Source organism: Mesoplodon densirostris, chromosome X (genome assembly GCF_025265405.1).
Source record: "Mesoplodon densirostris isolate mMesDen1 chromosome X, mMesDen1 primary haplotype, whole genome shotgun sequence".
Taxonomy (NCBI): Eukaryota; Metazoa; Chordata; class Mammalia; order Artiodactyla; family Ziphiidae; genus Mesoplodon; species Mesoplodon densirostris.
The window spans coordinates 103,805,696-103,825,901 of NC_082681.1; the positions used below are offsets into that span (position 1 = coordinate 103,805,696).

The window sequence follows — 20,206 nt, forward strand, 5'->3', positions numbered from 1 at the left end:
TTTTTGTTTGCTTGTTTACATTTATCTATTTTATTTATTTTTGGCTGTGTTGGGTCTTCGTTGCTGCACGGTCTTTCTCTAGTTGCGGTGAGTGGGGGCTACTCTTCGTTGTGGTACGTGGGCTTCTCATTGCGGTGGTTTCTCTTGTTGTGGAGTATGGGCTCTAGGCACACGGGCTTCAGTAGCTGCAGCACGTGGGCTCAGTAGTTGTGGTTCGCGGGCTCTAGAGTATAGGCTCAGTAATTGTGGCGCACAGGCTTAGTTGCTCTGCGGCATGTGGAATCTTCCCAGACCAGGGCTCGAACCTGTGTCCCCTGCATTGGCAGGCAGATTCTTAACCACTGCACCACCAGGGAAGCCCCTTGCATGGTACACAAGTTTTACTTTTTAAAAAAACTGACAAACTATGGTCATTTGGACTTGGGTATTTGGCAGACATCTTGAAAATGAACGAAGTGAACCTTTCACTTCAAGCAAAGTAACTGACAGAATTTGTTGTCAAAGATAAAATTTGAGCTTTCAAGAGAAAATTAGAATTGTGTAAAATTTTTATCTTCTTGGCAATACTTAAAGATTATTCTAATGAGATAGGTGGTTGTCTTAGCCCATTCGGGCTGCTGTAAACAAAATACCATAGACTGGATGACATAAACAGCAGACATTTACTTCGCACAGTCCTGGAGGTTGGGAAGTTCAAGATAAAGGTGCCAGTACAGTTGTGTTCTGGTGAGGACCCTATTCCTGGTTCATAGCGCCTTCTAGCTGTGTCCTTACCAGGTGCAAGGGGCTAGGGAACTCGGGGCAGTCCCTTTTATAAGATGCTAATCTCATTCATGACTTAAGTGCTTACCCTCATGACTTAAGTGCTTACCAAATATCCCATGTCCTAATACCATACTCTTTGGGTGCTAGGATTTTTTTTTTTTTTTTTTTTTTTTGCGGTATGCGGGCCTCTCACCACCGCGGCCTCTCCCGTTGCGGAGCACAGGCCCTGGACGTGCAGACCCAGTGGCCATGGCCCATGGGCCCAGCCGCTCCGCGGCATGTGGAATCCTCCTGGACCGGGGCAAGAACCAGCGTCCCCTGCATCGGCAGGCAGACTGTCAACCACTGTGCCACCAGGGAAGCCCAGGTGCTAAGATTTTAACATATGCATTTTGGGGGCACACAAACATTCAGACCATAGCAGTGGTGGTATTAACAAATGCAATTTTTAATTTTACATAATGTAATGTGCCATCATTTGGAAGATCTGCATAATTCAGGGAACTAATATTTTCCAAATGACCAGTGTAGAATCACAGATGGGCAAAAGATTTATTCAAAGTGAAGTTTTATGTAACAGTGTAGAAAAGTTCTTGATGTGGTTTCGGATTCCACACTGTAACTAATTTTTAAGGAGCTATCACTTGTAGAGTTTCAGTGTAACATCCAAGAACATTTGTGATTATTTGAAAAGGCTACTTCCCTTTTTTTTTTTTTTGCGGTATGCGGGCCTCTCACTGCTGTGGCCTCTCCCGTTGCGGAGCACAGGCTCCGGATGCGCAGGCTCAGCGGCCATGGCTCACGAGCCCAGCCGCTCCGCGGCATTTGGGATCTTCCCAGACCAGGGCACGAACCCGTGTCCCCTGCATCGGCAGGCGGACTCTCAACCACTGCGCCACCAGAGAAGCCCCTACTTCCCTTTTTAACTACTTATATCTGTGAGGCTGGATAGTCTTCCTATACTTCAAACCAACATAGTACCACGAATGGAAAGCAGAAACAGATATGAGAATACAGCTGTCTTCTATTAAGGCAGGCATGCAAAAATACAAATCAATGTCATCCACTCTATTCATTAAGTTTGTTTTGGAAAATATAGTTATTTTCATAAAATATTATAGGTTTACTATTGTTAACTTTAAATAATATATAAATATTTTGAAAATTTCTCAGTTTTAATTTCTAATGTGATGTATACTGATAGATATATACCATATAAACAAACATCTTTGAGATCTTTATAATTTATGAGAGTATAAAGAGGTCCTGAGAACAAAACATTTAAGAACTGCTGCCTTAAGAACAATTTGAAAACTTCTTCCTTTAAGCAGTTCTAGCCCCAAAGATAAATAAACCCTGATGAGTTGTTCCTAATCCCTTTTCCCTTTTATCAGCTAGACCCCAAGTCTGACAGTTGCTAAGTGCCTCAGATTTATTTCACATAAATGTACATTCCTTTCATGCTTTCCTAAGCAAAAAAGTTGTCACTTTAGGGATGCAAGGATTCTTCAATATATGCAAATCAATCAATGTGATATACCATATTAACAAATTGAAGAATAAAAACCATATGATCATCTCAATAGATGCAGAAAAAACTTTTGACAGAATTCAACACCCATTTATGATAAAAACTCTACAGAAAGTGGGCATAGAGGGAACCTACCTCAACATAATAAAGGCCATATACAACAAACCCACAGGAAACATCATTCTCAATGGTGAAAAACTGAAAGCATTTCCTCTAAGATCAGGAATAAGACAAGGATGTCCACTCTCGCCACTATTATTCAACATAGTTTTGAAATCCTAGCCACGGCAATCAGAGAAGGAAAAGAAATAAAAGGAATACAAATTGGAAAAGAAGAAGTAAAACTGTCACTGTTTGCAGATGACATGATACCATACATAGATAATCCTAAAGATGCCACCAGAAAGCTAATAGAGCTAATCAATGAATCTGGTAAAGTTGCAGAATACAAAATTAATGCCCAGAACTCTCTTGCATTCCTATACACTGACAATGAAAGATGAAAAGGAGAAATTAAGGAAACAATCCCATTCACCGTTGCAACAAAAAGAATAAAATACCTAGGGATAAACCTAGATACTGATGAAAGAAATCAAATATGACACAAACAGATGGAGAGATATACCATGTTTGTGGATTAGAAGAATCAATATTGTGAAAGTGACTATACTACCCAGAGCAATCTACAGATTCAGTGCAATTCCTATCAAATAACCAATGACATTTCTTAACAGAACTAAAACAAAAAATCTTAAAATTTATATGGAGACACAAAAGACCCCAAATAGCCAGAGCAATCTGGATGGAAAAAAACGGAGCTGGAGGAATCAGACTCCCTGACTTCAGACTATACTACAAAGCTACAGTAATCAAGACAATATGGTACTGGCACAAAAACAGAAATATAGATCAATGGAACAGGATAGAAAGCCCAGAGATAAACCCACGCACCTATGGTCAACTAATCTATGACAAAGGAAGCAAGGATATACAATGGAGAAAATACAGTCTCTTCAGTAAGTGGTGCTGGGAAAACTGGACAGCTACATGTAAAAGAATGAAATTAGAACACTCCCTAACACCATACACAAAAATAAACTCAAAATGGATTAAAGCCTAAATGTAAGGGCAGACACTATCAAACTCTTAGAGGAAAACATAGGCAGAACACTCTATGACATAAATCACAGCAAGATCCTTTTGGACCCACCTCCTAGAGTAATGGAAATAAAAACAAAAATAAGCAAATGGGACCTAATGAAACTTAAAAGCTTTTGCAAAGCAAAGGAAACTACAAACAAGACAAAAAGACAACCCTCAGAATGGGAGAAAATATTTGCAAACAAATCAACGGACAAAGGATTAACCTCCAAAATATATAAACAGCTCATGCAGCTCAATATTAAAACAACAAACAACCCAATCAAAAAATGGGCAGAAGACCTAAATAGACATCTCTCCAAAGAAGACACACAGATGGCCAAGAGACACACGAAAAGCTGCTCAACATCACTAATTATTAGAGGAATGCAAATCAAAACTACAATGAGGTATCACCTCACACTGGTCAGAATGGCCATCATCAAAAAATCTACAAACAGTAAATGCTGGAGAGGGTGTGGAGAAAAGGAAACCCTCTTGCACTGTTGGTGGGAATGTAAATGGATACAGCCACTATGGAGAACAGTATGGAGGTTCCCTAAAAAACTAAAAATAGAACTACCATATGACCAAGCAATCCCACTACTGGGCATATACCCTGAGAAAACCATAATTCAAAACGAGTCATGTACCACAATGTTCATTGCAGCACTATTTACAATAGCCAGGTCATGGAAGCAACCTAAATGCCCATCAGCAGACAAATGGATAAAGAAGATGTGGTACATGTATACAATGGAATATTACTCAGCCATAAAAGGGAACAAATTGGGTCATTTGTAGAGACTGTCATACAGAGTGAGGTAAGTCAGAGAAAAACAAATATCGTATATTAACGCATATATGTAGAATCTAGAAAAATGGTACAGATGAACTGGTTTGTAAGGCAGAAATAGAGACACAGATGGAGAGAACAAACGTATGGACACCAGGGCGGGGAAGAGGGAGGGGGAGGGGGGGACGAATTGGGAGATTGGGATTGACATATATACAGTAATATGTGTAAAATAGATAACTAATAAGAACCTGCAGGAACTTCCCTGGTGGCACAGTGGTTAAGAATCCGCCCGCCAATGCAGGGGACACGGGTTCGAGCCCAGGTCTGGGAAGATCCCACATGCCGCAGAGTAACTAAGCCCGTGTGTCACAACACTGAGCTCGTGTGCCACAACTACTGAAGCCTGCACGCCTAGAGCCTGTGCTCCGCAACAAGAGAAGCCACCGCAATGAAAAGCCCGTGCACCAGAACAAAGAGTAGCCCCTGCTCACCACAACTAGAGAAAGCCTGCGTGCAGCAACAAAGACCCAATGCAGCCAAATTAAAAAAATAAACTTAAAAAAGAACCTGCTGTATAAAAAATAAATTAATTAAAAATTTTAAAAAGTGTTATCACTTTGATTAGATTTTTGCACTTGTTGGCTTCCATGATTTGGTTTGGCAAAGAGCCTGGCCACTCAGCTGGGTAGCATAGGTATCCACAAAGCAGCTTCTAGAAAGAGGTGACTCAAGTGAAGCATCAGCTGCTGGCTTCTGCCAACTTCAGAAGACAAACTCATTCTTTGCCTTTTTTTAGGCAGAAAGCTATTCTACTCAGTGTTTCTGATGGTGGGATATAATTTTTTTATAAAGGGCCAAAGAAAAAATATAAAGTATTAGAAACAATCAAATAAAAGGGGGCTAATATTTATTTAGCACTTGCTTTAAGCCAAATACTCTTATATATGTTAATTCATTTAATCCTTTCAGCAATACTATGAGATGGGCATTATTAGTCTCATTTTACAGATAAGGAAAGTAGGATTAGATGGCTGTTATATAGCAGAGGAGGGATAAAACCCAGGCCTCAGTGGCTCCAAAGACAGATTAATAGTCAGAGGATCTGGGTTATGTCAAATGCTTTATGGTGGTGGTTTATGGATGTGGGGATAAAGACACCTCAAATAAGTCTTTAGAATTACCTCATACCAGTGATTCTCAAAGTGTGGTCCCTGGACTGGCAGCATTGGCATCTGTAGGAACATGTTAAAATGCAGACTCTCAGGCCCCAATCCAGACCTGCTGAATAAGAAGCTTTGGGGGAAGTGAGGAAGGCAATGCAAAGGGCAGACCAGCTGCCAGAGTTGCCAACCTATAGTGTTTTACGGTGACAGAAATAAACCTGCAATATTGTCAGTTAGCTGGGGTGTACTCTTCTCTGGGGAGAGCAAATTGGTCTCCTATTCCATGCAGCTAATAAATTCCTCATTATGAATTTCAACATGTGACAGGAAAATAATATTTGTTATTTATAATGTTCTGCTTCCTTCTTAAGGAAGACTGATCCTGGTAACCAGAAAAGTTTTTTGCTTGCTTAAGCATGAGCTCCTCACCATTTGTCTAATGGCCTCTTATCTTCCTCCTCCTCCCTTGATGCCTGAAGGATCAGCAGTACAGATCTCTGAAAAATCTTATTCATGGATCTGCTTAGATCAGATTCCCTAGAAGCAGAGCCTGAGTTGGGGATTCCTGTGCAAATGATTTATTGAGGAAGCACTCTCAGGAGAAGAGAAGCAAGGGAAGGAGGTTAAGCATCAGGGAAAGCTAACCAAGGATGTGGTCTCAGACAGATACTGGCTTCCGCCTAATCCCCAGGGAAGCTCTGGAGCATGAATTTCACCACAGGGTTGGTCCTGCCCAGAAGGACGAGAGCCAAGTTTTTGTACACCTCTCTATCAGCTACTCACTGACTGTGGACTGCCAGTAGTGGGATGAGGGTGAGAGTGTAACCTCCTGGGCTAAGTGGTTCCTGATGGCTGAGGGTAGCAAAAGGGGCAGCTGTGAGCCATTAGTATCCCACCCTGACAGCAGCTGGGGGGTGGGCGAACCCAGGTTAATAGACATCTGGTTGAGACACCAACAGCATCTACTACATGTTCACATCCCTGAAATCTGTATCGATCTCTGCTTAGGTGTGAACTCTCCTCTCATCTGTTGGCCTCATAGAATCCAAGTCCTGGACCAGCCAGTTTCCCATTCCCCATTCAGCCATTGAAGTAAATCAAATCAAGTGGCTAGGGCCTCCCTGGTGGCGCAGTGGTTGAGAGTCCGCCTGCCGATGCAGGGGATACGGGTTCGTGCCCCGGTCTGGGAGGATCCCATATGCCGCGGAGCGGCTGGGCCCGTGAGCCATGGCCGCTGAGCCTGCGCGTCCGGAGCCTGCGCGTCCGGAGCCTGTGCTCCGCAACGGGAGAGGCCACAACAGTGAGAGGCCCGCATACCAAAAAAAAAAAAAAAAATCAAGTGGCTACATTTGTAGGATCCCAGATAGTTTGCAGAGGGGTGTTGAACACATGCATTATCCCTCCCTGTAGAATATCTTTCTATCCTAGGAACATTTTGTTGTTATTTCCTGTTTCCTTCTTTTGTAAAATGAAGGGATGATCTGGATCATTTCTAAGCCTCATTCCAGTTTAAAAATTCACTTGCCTAACGATTTTGCTCCAGAAGGCAGCTGTTGTACTTGCATTGCCTCTGAGAATGAGTTTCACAAAAACATGGATTAGAAACTAAGTCCAGTGTCATTGATACAAGTCAGGCACTGTTCAAACTGTGAAAAGATTTAGTCCATATAAAGGAGTGCACTTCCATTTGTTCTGACCACGATTCTTTCATCAATAATTGATATTAAATTTACTGGATAATTATTAGGGATGAATTACTTTAAAATATTAAAGAACTGCAGAGTTGATTGCAAATTCCTGCCTCAGTGATCTGTGTCATGTGTTTGCCACACAAAAATGCAGATACTATCATTTCCATTCCCAACATTACAGTGCATCAGCACTTAAATTAAGGGCTTCAGGAAGGTTTCACAATGGCAAAGCAATATATCGTTGAAACTGTGGCAGAAACTGAGGCAAAACTGCAAAAGTATCACTGAAGTGTCCCTATGTGTCTCCTTTTAATCAAGTACAAGCTGATATTGAAAAAAATTCCTGATGTAAGTAACTGAAAGTAGGTCTACCCCGACCAGATACTGGCCCTTTGTGTGACTTAAAACAAAGCACCTATTCAGGTTTATAAAACACTGAAAAGTGTCCCCTCTTGCTGGACAACTTACAAAAATGTCATTCCTTCCTCCTGGCTGTAAGGCCTATAAGGAGGCACAAGCCTTGGTATCTGAAGTGCAGACCAGGTTTTAACCCTTACTTACACCTTTTACCTGAGGCCTTTGCACAGAGTACATCTTGCCTGTCAATATATAGTGTTCCTGGTTGTAGATGTCCAATCATTGTGACTTGACCGGTTTTCCATTCTTTGATATGACCTTTCATATTTGTCATCAATCCTACAAAATTGCTGAGTAGCACCATGTCTGAAGACATGCTGCAGCTCATCTCCATTGATGAGAATGTCCAAGACAAAAATGCCCAAAAAAGAATGTGTTCTGGACACCCTCTCTGTATGTATTCTTCATTCCTTTTTATCATATGAGAAGATTTGCCTTGGAACTTAGGCATTGGACCAAGAGACCCTCACCATTTTAACTGAAGTTCTAGGGTCGCTTATTTGTGTAGGAGCTCTAATGTGGCATTGCCATGCTAATCTATGCAGATCTTTCTGCCTGGGGGTGTTACAATAGTCAAATTGTTAGCACAATATTTGTTCGAATATCTGACATTGAATTATTTTTCTAAAGTTCCTAGAAACATCACTGCAGAAAAAAAAAACAACTGATAATTCTTCCCCTACATGGAAATCATTGCAGTGTAATCACATGGTGTTTGTTTTTACTTCCAGTGTTACAGTGGAGAAAGCCTGGAAGAAAGGAACTCTTTGACTAGTTATATTAATTAAGTCAATAGGATCTACTACACCAGCAACCCAAGGGTCATTGCTGGAGTTATTGTTAATCTCTGTCATTACAGTAGTTACATAGGAAAGGGAGTGAGGGAGGAAAGGGTAAAAAGAAACAGGAGATAACATAGCTTTGGAAAAATTAATATCAATACTAAATCTTCCTTCCCTGTTTTCTTTATTCCTGACAATATAAATAATGTCTTCTTAAGATGAAAAGTTAAGAAAGCAAATAAATTCCTACAGGCTTAGGTTGAGAACAGTGTTAATTTGTGTGTTCATAAAAAAGAAAGCTCTGGGGCGTTTTGAGGTAAGGTGACTACATTTTGGCAAGAAAATAATACAAGTTCTTTCTGATTGAGGGAAGAAGATTATACCTTCTATTTGGTTCAGAGAATAGCCAGTAAAGAGATGAGAGCTCATTACCATAGGAGACTATTTAGAAAGTGGAGTGATACTCAGTATTATGTCCTTTGTGTGTAGACACATGGCACCTTCTAGTTAAATTGTTCTTATACCCTCTGCTGAAAGAAGATAGTTCAGGAAACTCCACTCTTTCTTTCTTAAGTGCTCCCAATAAATTACCATAAACATGAAAGTCACCTTTGATATTTACTAGAAAAATTGATTTTTTTCCTGTAATATTATGAGCCTTCCCCCATCTCCCTACTAAATATGTTTTATTGCACCTTCATTGTACATCTGATTTGTAATTCATCTCATACTCCCTCATTTAAGTCATAGCTATCTGCTGAAGAATATCAGTCAGTCAGCCTGGAAACATTCTTCCAATAGTAGAAATGGAATATAAAGGTAATTACTTTTCTTGTCCTCTGTAAAATATGTTACATTTTTAAAGTTTCAGGTATTTAACATTTGAACTAAAGATTTCAAATTATATCATAATAATTCAACAATACACATTGTGTTCACCCACAAGAGACATCTAGCTTTAATTACATAATAATCCAGTAATGAAAATTTTTATTATCTTGAAGAAAAATTAGAGGAAAAAAATGGACTAAAATGTAGCAAGTAGTAGATTTATGGAACTACCCAGTGTGTGGTGTGATTAGATGCATGACGAGCACAAACATGAAAAAATTAAATTGGTCCTGCTGGAGAATTTGAACCTACAAAAATGTCACTAATGGATGTTATATTCCTAGCTAGGTATTCATGGTTTTACCACTTGTTCCCAAAGGCTTCTGTAGGCTTGTAACATTAAGTATTTATTATAGAAAAGAGATGTGTGCTCTTGAAGGACCCTCCTTCCACAAATGACTAGAAAAAAACTCCAGAGTTTGGACATAATTATAGCTGTTTTTCTAAGAATTTCATCATTTGCCTCCGTAAGTGAATGTCTGTCTACCTCATTTGCCTGAAAATTGTATTACATAAGCAAGATGGATCATCTGGCTCCCTTGTTGGTCCTAGGGGATATGAGCACAGCCCACATGTCTACCAGCAGCTGACTGTCTGGTAAATGTTTACTTATAAATTAGTGTGGGTGATAATTTATTAAGGTAATAAGCGTAGATTACATTTAATGGCTTAGGCATTATGTGTTATGAACACAGTATTTTATGTTTAGTTGAAGCAAATGTATATGATTATGAATATGGTACCCAAATGTAACTCAGAAATTGTGAATTAGAAAGTTTAAACGAAGTTAAGCCACGTGTTACAGTGCATCAGCACTTAAATTAAGGGCTTCAGGAAGGTTTCACAATGGCAAAGCAATACATCATTCACCTATATACCCTGTATCAAGATTTGTTTATTTCTTAGATTCTCTTCTCCTTCCCTCATAAACTGATTCATTCTGTTACTGAAGAACATGGTTTCTCTCTTGAGAAGCATCACGGCATTAAAACTTTGGCTTCTGGAGCTGAGGCGAGTAATCTGTCATCAGGGACACCATGACAGCCTGGGATGACACACAGAGAAAGAGGAAGAAAGAAATGGGTAAACATTAGCAAGAGACTGTTTAGAGACCTACGGAAGAGGGTCCAGGTTGCAGCTTTGAAGGCCTATGGTTGAAATGTGTTTTCCCGAGGAAATGATAAGGGGACGGTTCTGAACTAATATTTATTTTTATTTGGATAAAGGGAGGTCAGGAGGGATCAGGGTGACCCAAATACATACACAAACACCATGCTTATTTAGGCCTCATTCCAGGACTAGTGGGGGAGAGAGCTGAAGTGAGATTCCAAGGTGGTAGCCATGACTGGATTTTCTAGTCATAAGTGAAACCTAGGTATTGGCTGGTTTTAGAGAAATAGAACCCCTCCCATCCTTGGGTTTACACTGTGGTTTGGCTACTTGTAACCTAGAGAAGTTTAGAATAAATCAGATGTAGAGTAGTTAAGGTAAATCATTTAGGTTAATGAATAATGTCTTTCCGAATCTGGGTCCTCATGAAAGAGTATTTATAACCAAGAGTACAGCTTCCCATTAGGCTGCCAGCTACAAAAATGGGAATTTTCACCTTTACTCTTCCCAACTTCCACGATAATGACAATAGTAATAAGATCAGAAACAGTGATGACAAATGTTGATTGAGTGCTTACTATGTACCAGACTGCCTTATCATGTGTTAGTCGGTTAAGAAGTATTTGCCAGGCACTGTGCTAGGTGCTACAGTGAGGTAGAGAGAACTGTTTGTCCATTATCTCATGTAACGCAACAACCTTCTAAGGCAGCTTGTGTTATTATCACTTATAGGTGAGAAACTCAATCCTGGAAACAACACAGAGTACAGAATTGGGTTTGGACCCAGGTTTCTCTGACTCCACTCTGAAGAGGTAGTTTTAATGCCTTTCAGGTACTTGCTCTTGCTCTTTTTTTTTTTTTTTTGCGGTACGCGGGCCTCTCACTGTTGTGGCCTCTCCCGTTGTGGAGCACAGGCTCCGGATGCGCAGGCTCAGCGGCCATGGCTCACAGGCCCGGCCGCTCCGCGGCATGTGGGATCTTCCCGGACCGGGGCACAAACCCGTGTCCCCTGCATCGGCAGGCGGACTCTCAACCACTGTGCCACCAGGGAAGCCCGCTCTTGATTTTTGACCAAGCAAGAGCAGGTCTTGTCTTTCAAATGTGCCCATTGAAAGTATTTATTGAAGAGTTACCATGTGCTGGGCCCTGTGCTGACTGCTTTATGTGCATCGTACTATTTATTATCCATTCCTACTATGTGAGGTAGGAAGAGATATAAAATACAGATGAGGAAACTGAAGCATAGGTATTTTCCTGAGTGGTGGTAGTAAGGGGTGGATCTGGACTCGCCTGTCCTGGACCTTGACCACCATTTTCATATGGATAAACTGGGTTTAGAGGAGTTATGGTACTTTCCCAAGATCACGCAGACAGCCAGAATATTAACCTGATTTCCAAAGCCTATGTTCTAGAACCAACCAGTATTCTGTATTGCCTGCAGGCTACAAAAATGTGTTGAGCACATATTTAGGGTATTTGTCAGGTACCCTTCTAGGTATAATGAAGGACATTACAGACAAGATCAATGCTCTTATGAAGGAGTTTTCATTATAGGGAGGGGACAGGCAAGAAACAAAAAAGAAAATATCAAGGAGTGATAAATGTCATTAGAAAATAAAAAACAGGATAAAGGAGGCTGGGAAACCATTTAAGAGAAGGTGGCCAGGGAAGATCTTGTTAAAGAATGACATTTAAGTTGAGATCTGAATGACAAGGAGAAAATACAAAGGTCAAACACTGGGATAAGAACATGTTCCAGGAAAATATTTTAATCTTTTTTATGGGTTCCTGGGATCACATCTCAGGTTTGGTTTGGTTTGGTTTTTAATGGTCACTGCATATGTCAAAATTTATTTTCAAATATTAAATCTTAGAAAGTCAGTTAGGAATGGAGTTGCCAGATTTAGTTAGACACATACATACATATATACATACATAAATAAATAAATAGGCATTTCAGATAAACAACAATTTTTCTTAAACTATAAATATGTTCCAAATATTGCCTGGGACACATCTATACTAAACAATTATTTATTGTTTATTTGAAACTCCAATTTAGCTGGGTATCCTGTATTTTATCTGGCACCCCTAACTTGGAGAGAAGAGACAATAAAATACTATGAACTACGTTCGCAATAGTGTTGTGTATCTAAGGGTCATCACGATAGCAGTGCTTTGAAGTGGAAGATTTTTTGCAGGATCCCTTTAGGTTACTTCAGCTCCACAGCAAAATTTGTAGGCAGAGGAAGAAACCCGACTCTTGATGAGTCCTACAGCCTTAGTAATTATTGAAAAATACAAAATACAAAAGGTAGCTTTGTGGGAAGGAGAGGGTGCAGGTCCGTGTATGTGTGTGTATGTGTGTGCATGCGTGTGCGTGTGTGTGTGTGTTTTAAACAAAGAGATCAAAAGGCCTGTGCCCTATGGAGAGAATGATGTGATTACTGGAGTGTTCTGAACAGCACTGATGGAAATCACCCAGGATGAAGGCCTTAAAAAGCTACTGTGAGTGGGCTTCCCTGGTGGCGCAGTGGTTGAGAGTCCGCCTGCCGATGCAGGGGACACAGGTTCGTGCCCCGGTCTGGGAAGATTCCATATGCCGCGGAGTGGCTGGGCCCGTGAGCCATGGCTGCTGAGCCTGTGCGTCCGGAGCCTGTGCGTCCGGAGCCTGTGCTCCGCAATGGGAGAGGCCACAACAGTGAGAGGCCCAACTACCGCAAAAAAAAAAAAAAAAAAAAAGCTACCATGAGTGCTCAAAGAGTACACTTTTGCTTTAAAAATGTTACATGCTTTTAGAACAAGCCCTTCACCTTATTTAGTTATTACATTAGTCATTATGGGCACCTCAGAACTTGAGGGTAGATTGTATCTTTCCTTCCTTCTTCTATCCTGATTGTAAATGAAATTGTGTGTGGAAATCATTCTCTAGACAGTAGTGCTATCCAATAGGACTTTCTGCTATGATGGAAATGTTCTATGTCTGTGCTGTCCAATACAAATAGTGTAGCCACTAGCCATATGTGGCTTTTGAGCACTTAAAATGTGGTTAGTATGTCTGAGGAATTGAATCTTATATTTTATTATCTTTTAATTAGCTTAAGTCTAAATATAGGGACTACCCTGGCGGTCCAGTGGTTAAGACTCCACGCTTCCACTGCAGGGGGCGCCGGTTCTGTCCCTGTTCAGGGAACCAAGATCACACATGCTGCACGGCACAGCCAAAAAAAAAAAAAAAAAAGTTAAAGAGCCACATGCACCTAGTGGCTACTGTATTTGATAGGGAAATTCTAGAGGAAAACAAGTATTGTGCCTTTAGAACATCCCAGAAGACTCTATCACAGCAATGCTGAGCCTAAATGCCATTCTAAATAAGCTAAGAATAATTTCTTTGCCTATGAAATAGGAATTTAGATAATCTCTAAGGTCTCATCCCTCTCGAAAATGCCATGCTTCTGTGAATTGTACAGGCTATGTGGGGACTGCACAGTATTCATTTTTTTATCTCCAGTGCCTGCCAGAGGGCCTGGCACACAGTAGATGCTCAGTATATGATTGCTGAAATGAACTTAATTCAATGGGACTGCCAACTCATCTGGCTCAGAGACATAAAGAGGACAGCATGTGTGTCACCAACCCCCTTCCAGAATCCATGTCAGGTCTCACTAGTCAATTATGCCACTCTTTCCTTCCAAGACCACAGGCAGGCTTAGAACCTTCTGAACATAGGACTCTAAGTAGCCTGTTAATGAGATTGAGGACCTAAGATTAAAAATCATTTGCCATCTATATGGCTTGATCTGCTTGTTTCATATGTGAGGAAAGTGGGACCCAGAGAGGTAACACTTATCCAATATGACACAGCTGACAGTTGTGACATCAAAGACAGTCATAGAATTCAAGTCTCCTCACTCCCAGTCGAGTATTCTTTCTATTTTAGATCCTCTGCTTTCATTTTTTTTTTTTTTTTTTTTTTGCGGTACGCGGGCCTCTCACTGTTGTGGCCTCTCCCGTTGCGGAGCACAGGCTCCGGATGCGCAGGCCCAGCGGCCATGGCTCACGGGCCCAGCCGCTCCGCGGCATATGGGATCCTCCCAGATCAGGGCACGAACCCGTATCCCCTGCATCGGCAGGTGGACTCTCAACCACTGCGCCACCAGGGAGGCCCTGCTTTCATTTTAATATGACCATGCCTCTTGTTTTCTTTAAAATATATTTTCCCATTAGGGAAAGGAAGATGGGAGATGGAGAGATGGTGGTAGGACTTAGATGGTGGAAAATGGGTGGCCATAAGATTCCACTGTGTGTATGTATAATATATACACCCTTGTAAACATTTCAATTATGTGAATGCATTAAGTACTTAATTTTTAAAGTAAATTCAATTGAAAGATGTACATAATAAGCTCTTTAAATATTCAGATGTGCATATAAAACTCTTAGAGGAAAACATAGGCAGAACACTCTATGACATAAATCACAGCAAGATCCTTTTTGACCCACCTCCTAGAGAAATGGAAATAAAGACAAAAATAAACACATGGGACCTAATGAAACTTGAAAGCTTTTGCACAGCAAAGGAAACCATAAACAAGACGAAAAGACAACCCTCAGAATGGGAGAAAATATTTCCAAATGAAGCAACTGACAAAGGATTAATTCCCAAAATTTATAAGCACCTCACGCAGCTCAATAGCACAAAAACCAAACAACCCAATCCAAAAATGGGCAAAAGACCTAAATAGACACTTCTCCAAAGAAGATAGACAGACTGCCAACAAACACATGAAAGAATGCTCAACATCACTAATCATTAGAGAAATGCAAATCCAAACTACAATGAGATATCATCTCACACCAGTCAGAATGGCCATCATCAAAAAATCTAGAAACAATAAATGCTGGAGAGGGTGTGGAGAAAAGGGAACACTCTTGCACTGCTGGTGGGCATGTGAAGTGGTACAGCCACTATGGAGAACAGTATGGAGGTTCCTGAAAAAGCTACAAATAGAACTACCATACGACCCAGCAATCCCACTACTGGGCATATACCCTGAGAAAACCATAATTCTAAAAGAGTCATGTACCAAAATGTTCACTGCAGCTCTATTTACAATAGCCCAGAGATGGAAACAACCTACGTGTCCATCATCGGATGAATGGATAAAGAAGATGTGGCACATATATACAATGAATTTTATGACTCAGCCATAAAAAGAAACGACATTGAGCTATTTGTAATGAGGTGGATAGACCTAGAGTCTGTCATACAGAGTGAAGTAAGTCAGAAAGAGAAAGACAAATACTGTATGCTGACACATATATATGGAATTTAAGAAAAAAAATGTCATGAAGAACATAGGGGTAAGACAGGAATACAGACACAGACCTACTAGAGAATGGACTTGAGGATATGGGGAGGGGGAAGGGTAAGCTGTGACAAAGTGAAAGAGCAGCATGGACATATATACACTACCAAACGTAAGATAGATAGCTAGTGGGAAGCAGCCGCATAGCACAGGGAGATCAGCTCGGTGCTTTGTGACCGCCTGGAGGGGTGGGATAGGGAGGGTGGGAGGGAGACGCAAAAGGGAGGGGATATGGGAACAGATGTATATGTATAACTGATTAAATTTGTTATAAAGCAAAAAAAATAAAATAAAAGTAAAAAAAAAATATTCAGATGTGCAGAGACTCTTCATAAATGATATTTTAGAAAGCTTACTTTTAGTTTCCCCCTCTGAATTTCAACAAAGGACCTATTTTAACAGATTTGGGTTGAAAAAAATTTATCTTTGTAACTTCAGTCATCTTCTGATAAAGAATAGAGCCTGAGGCAAATTCTTTGCTATGTTTCTTCCTGAAGTATCTGGTTGGAGAGGTCACATTTCCTTTTTCGTCATCTGGATCTTTGCTTCTCAAAATGTGGTCCACAGGACAGCAGCATCTGCATTACCTGTTTGCTTGTTAGAAATGCTGAATCTTGGACCCCATCTCAGAACAATTCCAAATCTGCACTTTAACAAGATCCCTAGGTGATTCAAATGGACATTAAAGCTTCAGAGGCACTGGTCTAAATGACATGACAATTGCCATTTTGGCCAAAGTTAGTGTCCTGAGGTGGCAAGCTGGAAGGTACAGTAAAAAAAAAAAAAAAAAAAAAAATCATCCCTCTTGTTAGATATGACAAATTTAGGCCTGATACATAACTTTTCATTGCAAAGGGAGTCATGATTGTCTTCCAGTCAGCTATAGTAAGAGCTCAAATCTCTGCTGGTCACTGCATTAGATCAACAATGAAGATGATAATGGTGATGATAATTATAATAACAATATTTACAGTGCGTTAGATAACATACTAAATGTTTTACATGCATTATTTAATGCTCACAATAACCCTATCTATATCCATTTATAGATTACATAAATAATTAGCAGATAGTCCTTTCCAGCTTGTTTTTATCAACTCCGTATACTGAGAGCTATAAACTGCATTTCCCAGACTCCCTTGTAGCTGGGGTGCAGGCATGCCACTCAGCTGCATCTTGCAGCCATAAGTGAACAACATGCAGTGGAAGCCATCTCTGGGAGATTGGATCTTCTGGTTCATATGCAGGTGGGGGAAACTATAATGGACTATCTGGCATTTTGTTTCCAGGGCATTAGGTACCAGGCTATGGGTGGCTGTGTCAGTGGTGTTTTGGTTACAGAAGAACCACAGTGTTGCTGGGCAATTTTCCTGCCTGTGTTGTTTCTGAATATGTGGTATACAAGAATGATTCGCTACACCCTCTTTCTCCAGAGATTCTGGGAGGTGCCTAATGTCTTTTAACAAATTCCTTTTTATTTCTCTACCTGAAGGGGACTCTATTGTTTGCCAGTAAGACCCTGGCTGGTATAGTAATTGAGATCAGTTAAATCGCTAAAAGATGGTGGTACTAAATTATGGCACTGGAGTATTCCATTTTCCAGAAAAGACAATGGTGTTTGGGATATTGTAAAGCAGAGATGTGAGGTTAATATTTCCTAGAATAGTGGTGATGAAGATGAAACTAGTGGCATTTTGTTAAAGGGACTAATAATTTTTAAGATTAGTCTTGCTGCAATTTTGGAAATGTTCTATACCTAAAAACAAACGTGTCTGTGGGGCTAAAGCCAATAGAGAACCAAACAATTATCTAGGCAAGGAATGAAAGGAAGAAAGAGAGGAGAAAGGAAATAAGATTTCTTTGAATGCCCACTTTGTGCCAGGCACTGAATTTGGGGCTTCTATAAACATTAACAAGGGGATTTTTAAATTATTGTATAAGAATTATACAACTTATCATGGTTGGCAGGCAATGGTGGCTGGTGCTCACACTGGTCAAGAACAGTAAGAATTTTGACTAAAATAGATATATTTCGATGGGGGTCAGTTTTACTCCATTGAAAATACACTATAAATGCTTTAAGCAATAATAATCTATTATGAACTTTCTGAAAAAAAAGTAGATGCCATCTGAGCAAGTAATGTATGTGGGTAATCCCAGCTGCTTATTATTTACCAAAAGGCATGAATGACCAAGTAGGGGGCCACACAGAGAATTCCCTATCCTCCAGTCCCCATTTCTTGCTTACCATGATTGTCCACTTTCTGTTTTCGGCCTCTGGGAATACAAGTGATCGTGGAGAATAAAACACTTCATCGTCCACTTCTTCTGGCTTTCTGGGCAAGCAGTGTAAAAATGTCCAGTCAGAAGCAGCAACTTTAGCCATCTAAAGAAGAGATGGGGTTAAGACTGTGTTTTGACTCTTATATGTGGCTATCACATTTGTCTTCTTCAGTCAGTCTCTGACTCTGACCCGGGGTCAAAGGTCAATGCAAAGGGAGAGATAAAGGGGCAGAGTGAGGGTTTAAGCTCAAGGCACCCATCGGAAATGTATATGGTACTTTCAACTTATGGAACTTTCTAGTCATTTTTTTTGATTTGGGAGATCACCACTCCAAATTAAACCACTAACTCAGTTTTCTGGTACTCTATCTAGTGAGTTAATGGACACTTCAGTAAAGAACTCTACTAGGGTAATATGTGGCTGATAGCAAAAGGCACCAGTTATACCCCCATGTATTTTAAAGGTTGCCTTTACATGATAGTGTTATATTTTTAGCTTATCTCCAAATTATGGTCTTTGGCACTTGAAGCATACTTTATTACTAGTTAAAACAATTTTGAAAAAGAGCTCTGAGATAGGAGTGCATTAAACAGGATTATGGGCACTATGCACTAGGTGGTTCATTCTTCATGCAAATGTCCTAGTAATTTTAATTTTCTCTAACAGTTAATTCCTGAAAATTACATTTTGCCATCCATTTTCATCGTTCACTTACAGATTCAAAACTACATTCCCTCATAAATTATTACCTCAAAATTACTGCCTTTGTACTAAATTTTTTTTGTTTTTGTTAAAAAAACAATAGAAAATAGGCAAAGGATAATATATGAAAGAATATTATAGTTTATAGAAAAAGATATAGAAATGGCCAATAAACATGAAAAGATGTTTAACTTCATAGTAATCAGAGAAATACAAATTTTAAAAAGCATGAGATACAGATTTTTAAAAATTAAAAATGTAAATTGCAACTAAGAACGGAGAGAGTGTGGAGGGAGTATAAATTGTCAATCCTTTTTGGGTGGGCAGTTTAGCAGCATTTCTCATATTTTCAAAAGTATATACCACTTCACCCAGAAATTCTTCTCCCTAGAAGGAGGATTCTATTCTCTAGTAATACCTGCACAAAGAAATATATATAAAATGATCTTCATTGCAGCATTGTTTGTAATTGGGATAATTGGAAATAGCCTAATTTTTCAACAGGAAACATTTTAGGTAAAATATGTTCCACTCATACTTTGGAATTCTATGCAGCCATTAAAAAGAATGAAAAATATCTGAATGAATGGACAAGAAAATCTAAGATTTGTTAGGTGGAAAAAATAAGTCACAATAATATGTCTAACCTACCATTTATGATAAATCATTAGGGGTGGAGGGGTGTGTGTGTGTGTGTGTGTGTGTGTGTGTGTGTGTGTGTGTGTGTGTGTGTGTGTGTGTGTGTAGGACTATGTAAATACACAGAAAAGGTCTGCAAAGAGACACAAAGGGCAAAGAATTCTGATGCCTCCACCATTGTGAGAGGGAAAAGCTTGCTTCTCTCTTCTGCCTGGGTTTCAGTTCCTTCATCCCAGACAAAAGTGTCTTTCCAAAGGACAGAGCTAGTCTTCAGGGGGAGAGAAATCACTGGGGGATACAGTCAGCGAGTCCTTTATAGGGAACGAAGGGAGAGTCTGTTCTCCCCAAAGTGAATGAGTTATTAGATGATTCTGGCCTTTATGAATGGAATTAATGAACCTTCAGAGAGGCATCAGTTTGTACCTTCATTGTAACCTGGTAACCCTGGAAAGCCTGGAGCCGCTTTTTCTTCTCCTCTTCTTGCCCCATACTTATCCAAGTGTCTGTAATTAATACATTGCCTCCACGAGCCGCTTCCAATGGATCGTTCATCAGTGACAGCTTGGTACCGTTCTGGCATACACGAGCAAGCCGGTTAAAGAACTTCACGGGACAGGGAAAGACAGTTACACCTTTACATATAAGGAGCATACCTCCTTGGCATACTGCTCTGCCAACTTGGTTATGCTGGGATCAGGCTCATAACCCTGCAGGGGGAAGAATGAACTGTTATTTAGGTAGTTTTCTTATAAATGCCTTCTTATACATGCATTATTTTCCTTTCAACAATATCCCTTATCTCCTTCCTGTTTTTGCTCTAAGTTGTAGCTCAACCATGTTCAGTAGAATATGATGTTGACATCTAGAATTTCAAACCTTAATGGTGCTTTGGGGAATTTAAAAAGGTAATCGGTTAACCCATT

At 40.1% G+C, this 20,206-nt stretch overlaps 1 protein-coding gene and 1 long non-coding RNA gene across 2 annotated transcripts in view; one reads left to right on the forward strand and one right to left on the reverse strand.

Moving 5' to 3' along the window:
- Positions 1-20,206, forward strand: part of LOC132481593 (uncharacterized) — a 170,105-nt gene that overhangs the window by 114,157 nt on the left and 35,742 nt on the right. The gene's annotated exons all lie outside the window — the stretch shown is intronic.
- Positions 10,165-20,206, reverse strand: part of OTC (ornithine transcarbamylase) — a 59,274-nt gene continuing 49,232 nt past the window's right edge. The window contains exons 7-10 of the mRNA XM_060086457.1: positions 19,937-19,990; positions 19,707-19,856; positions 17,907-18,044; positions 10,165-10,224 (exon numbers count right to left, since the gene is read on the reverse strand). Of these exons, the coding sequence (XP_059942440.1) occupies positions 10,165-10,224; positions 17,907-18,044; positions 19,707-19,856; positions 19,937-19,990 (402 nt within the window). The remainder of the gene's footprint in view (positions 10,225-17,906; positions 18,045-19,706; positions 19,857-19,936; positions 19,991-20,206) is intronic.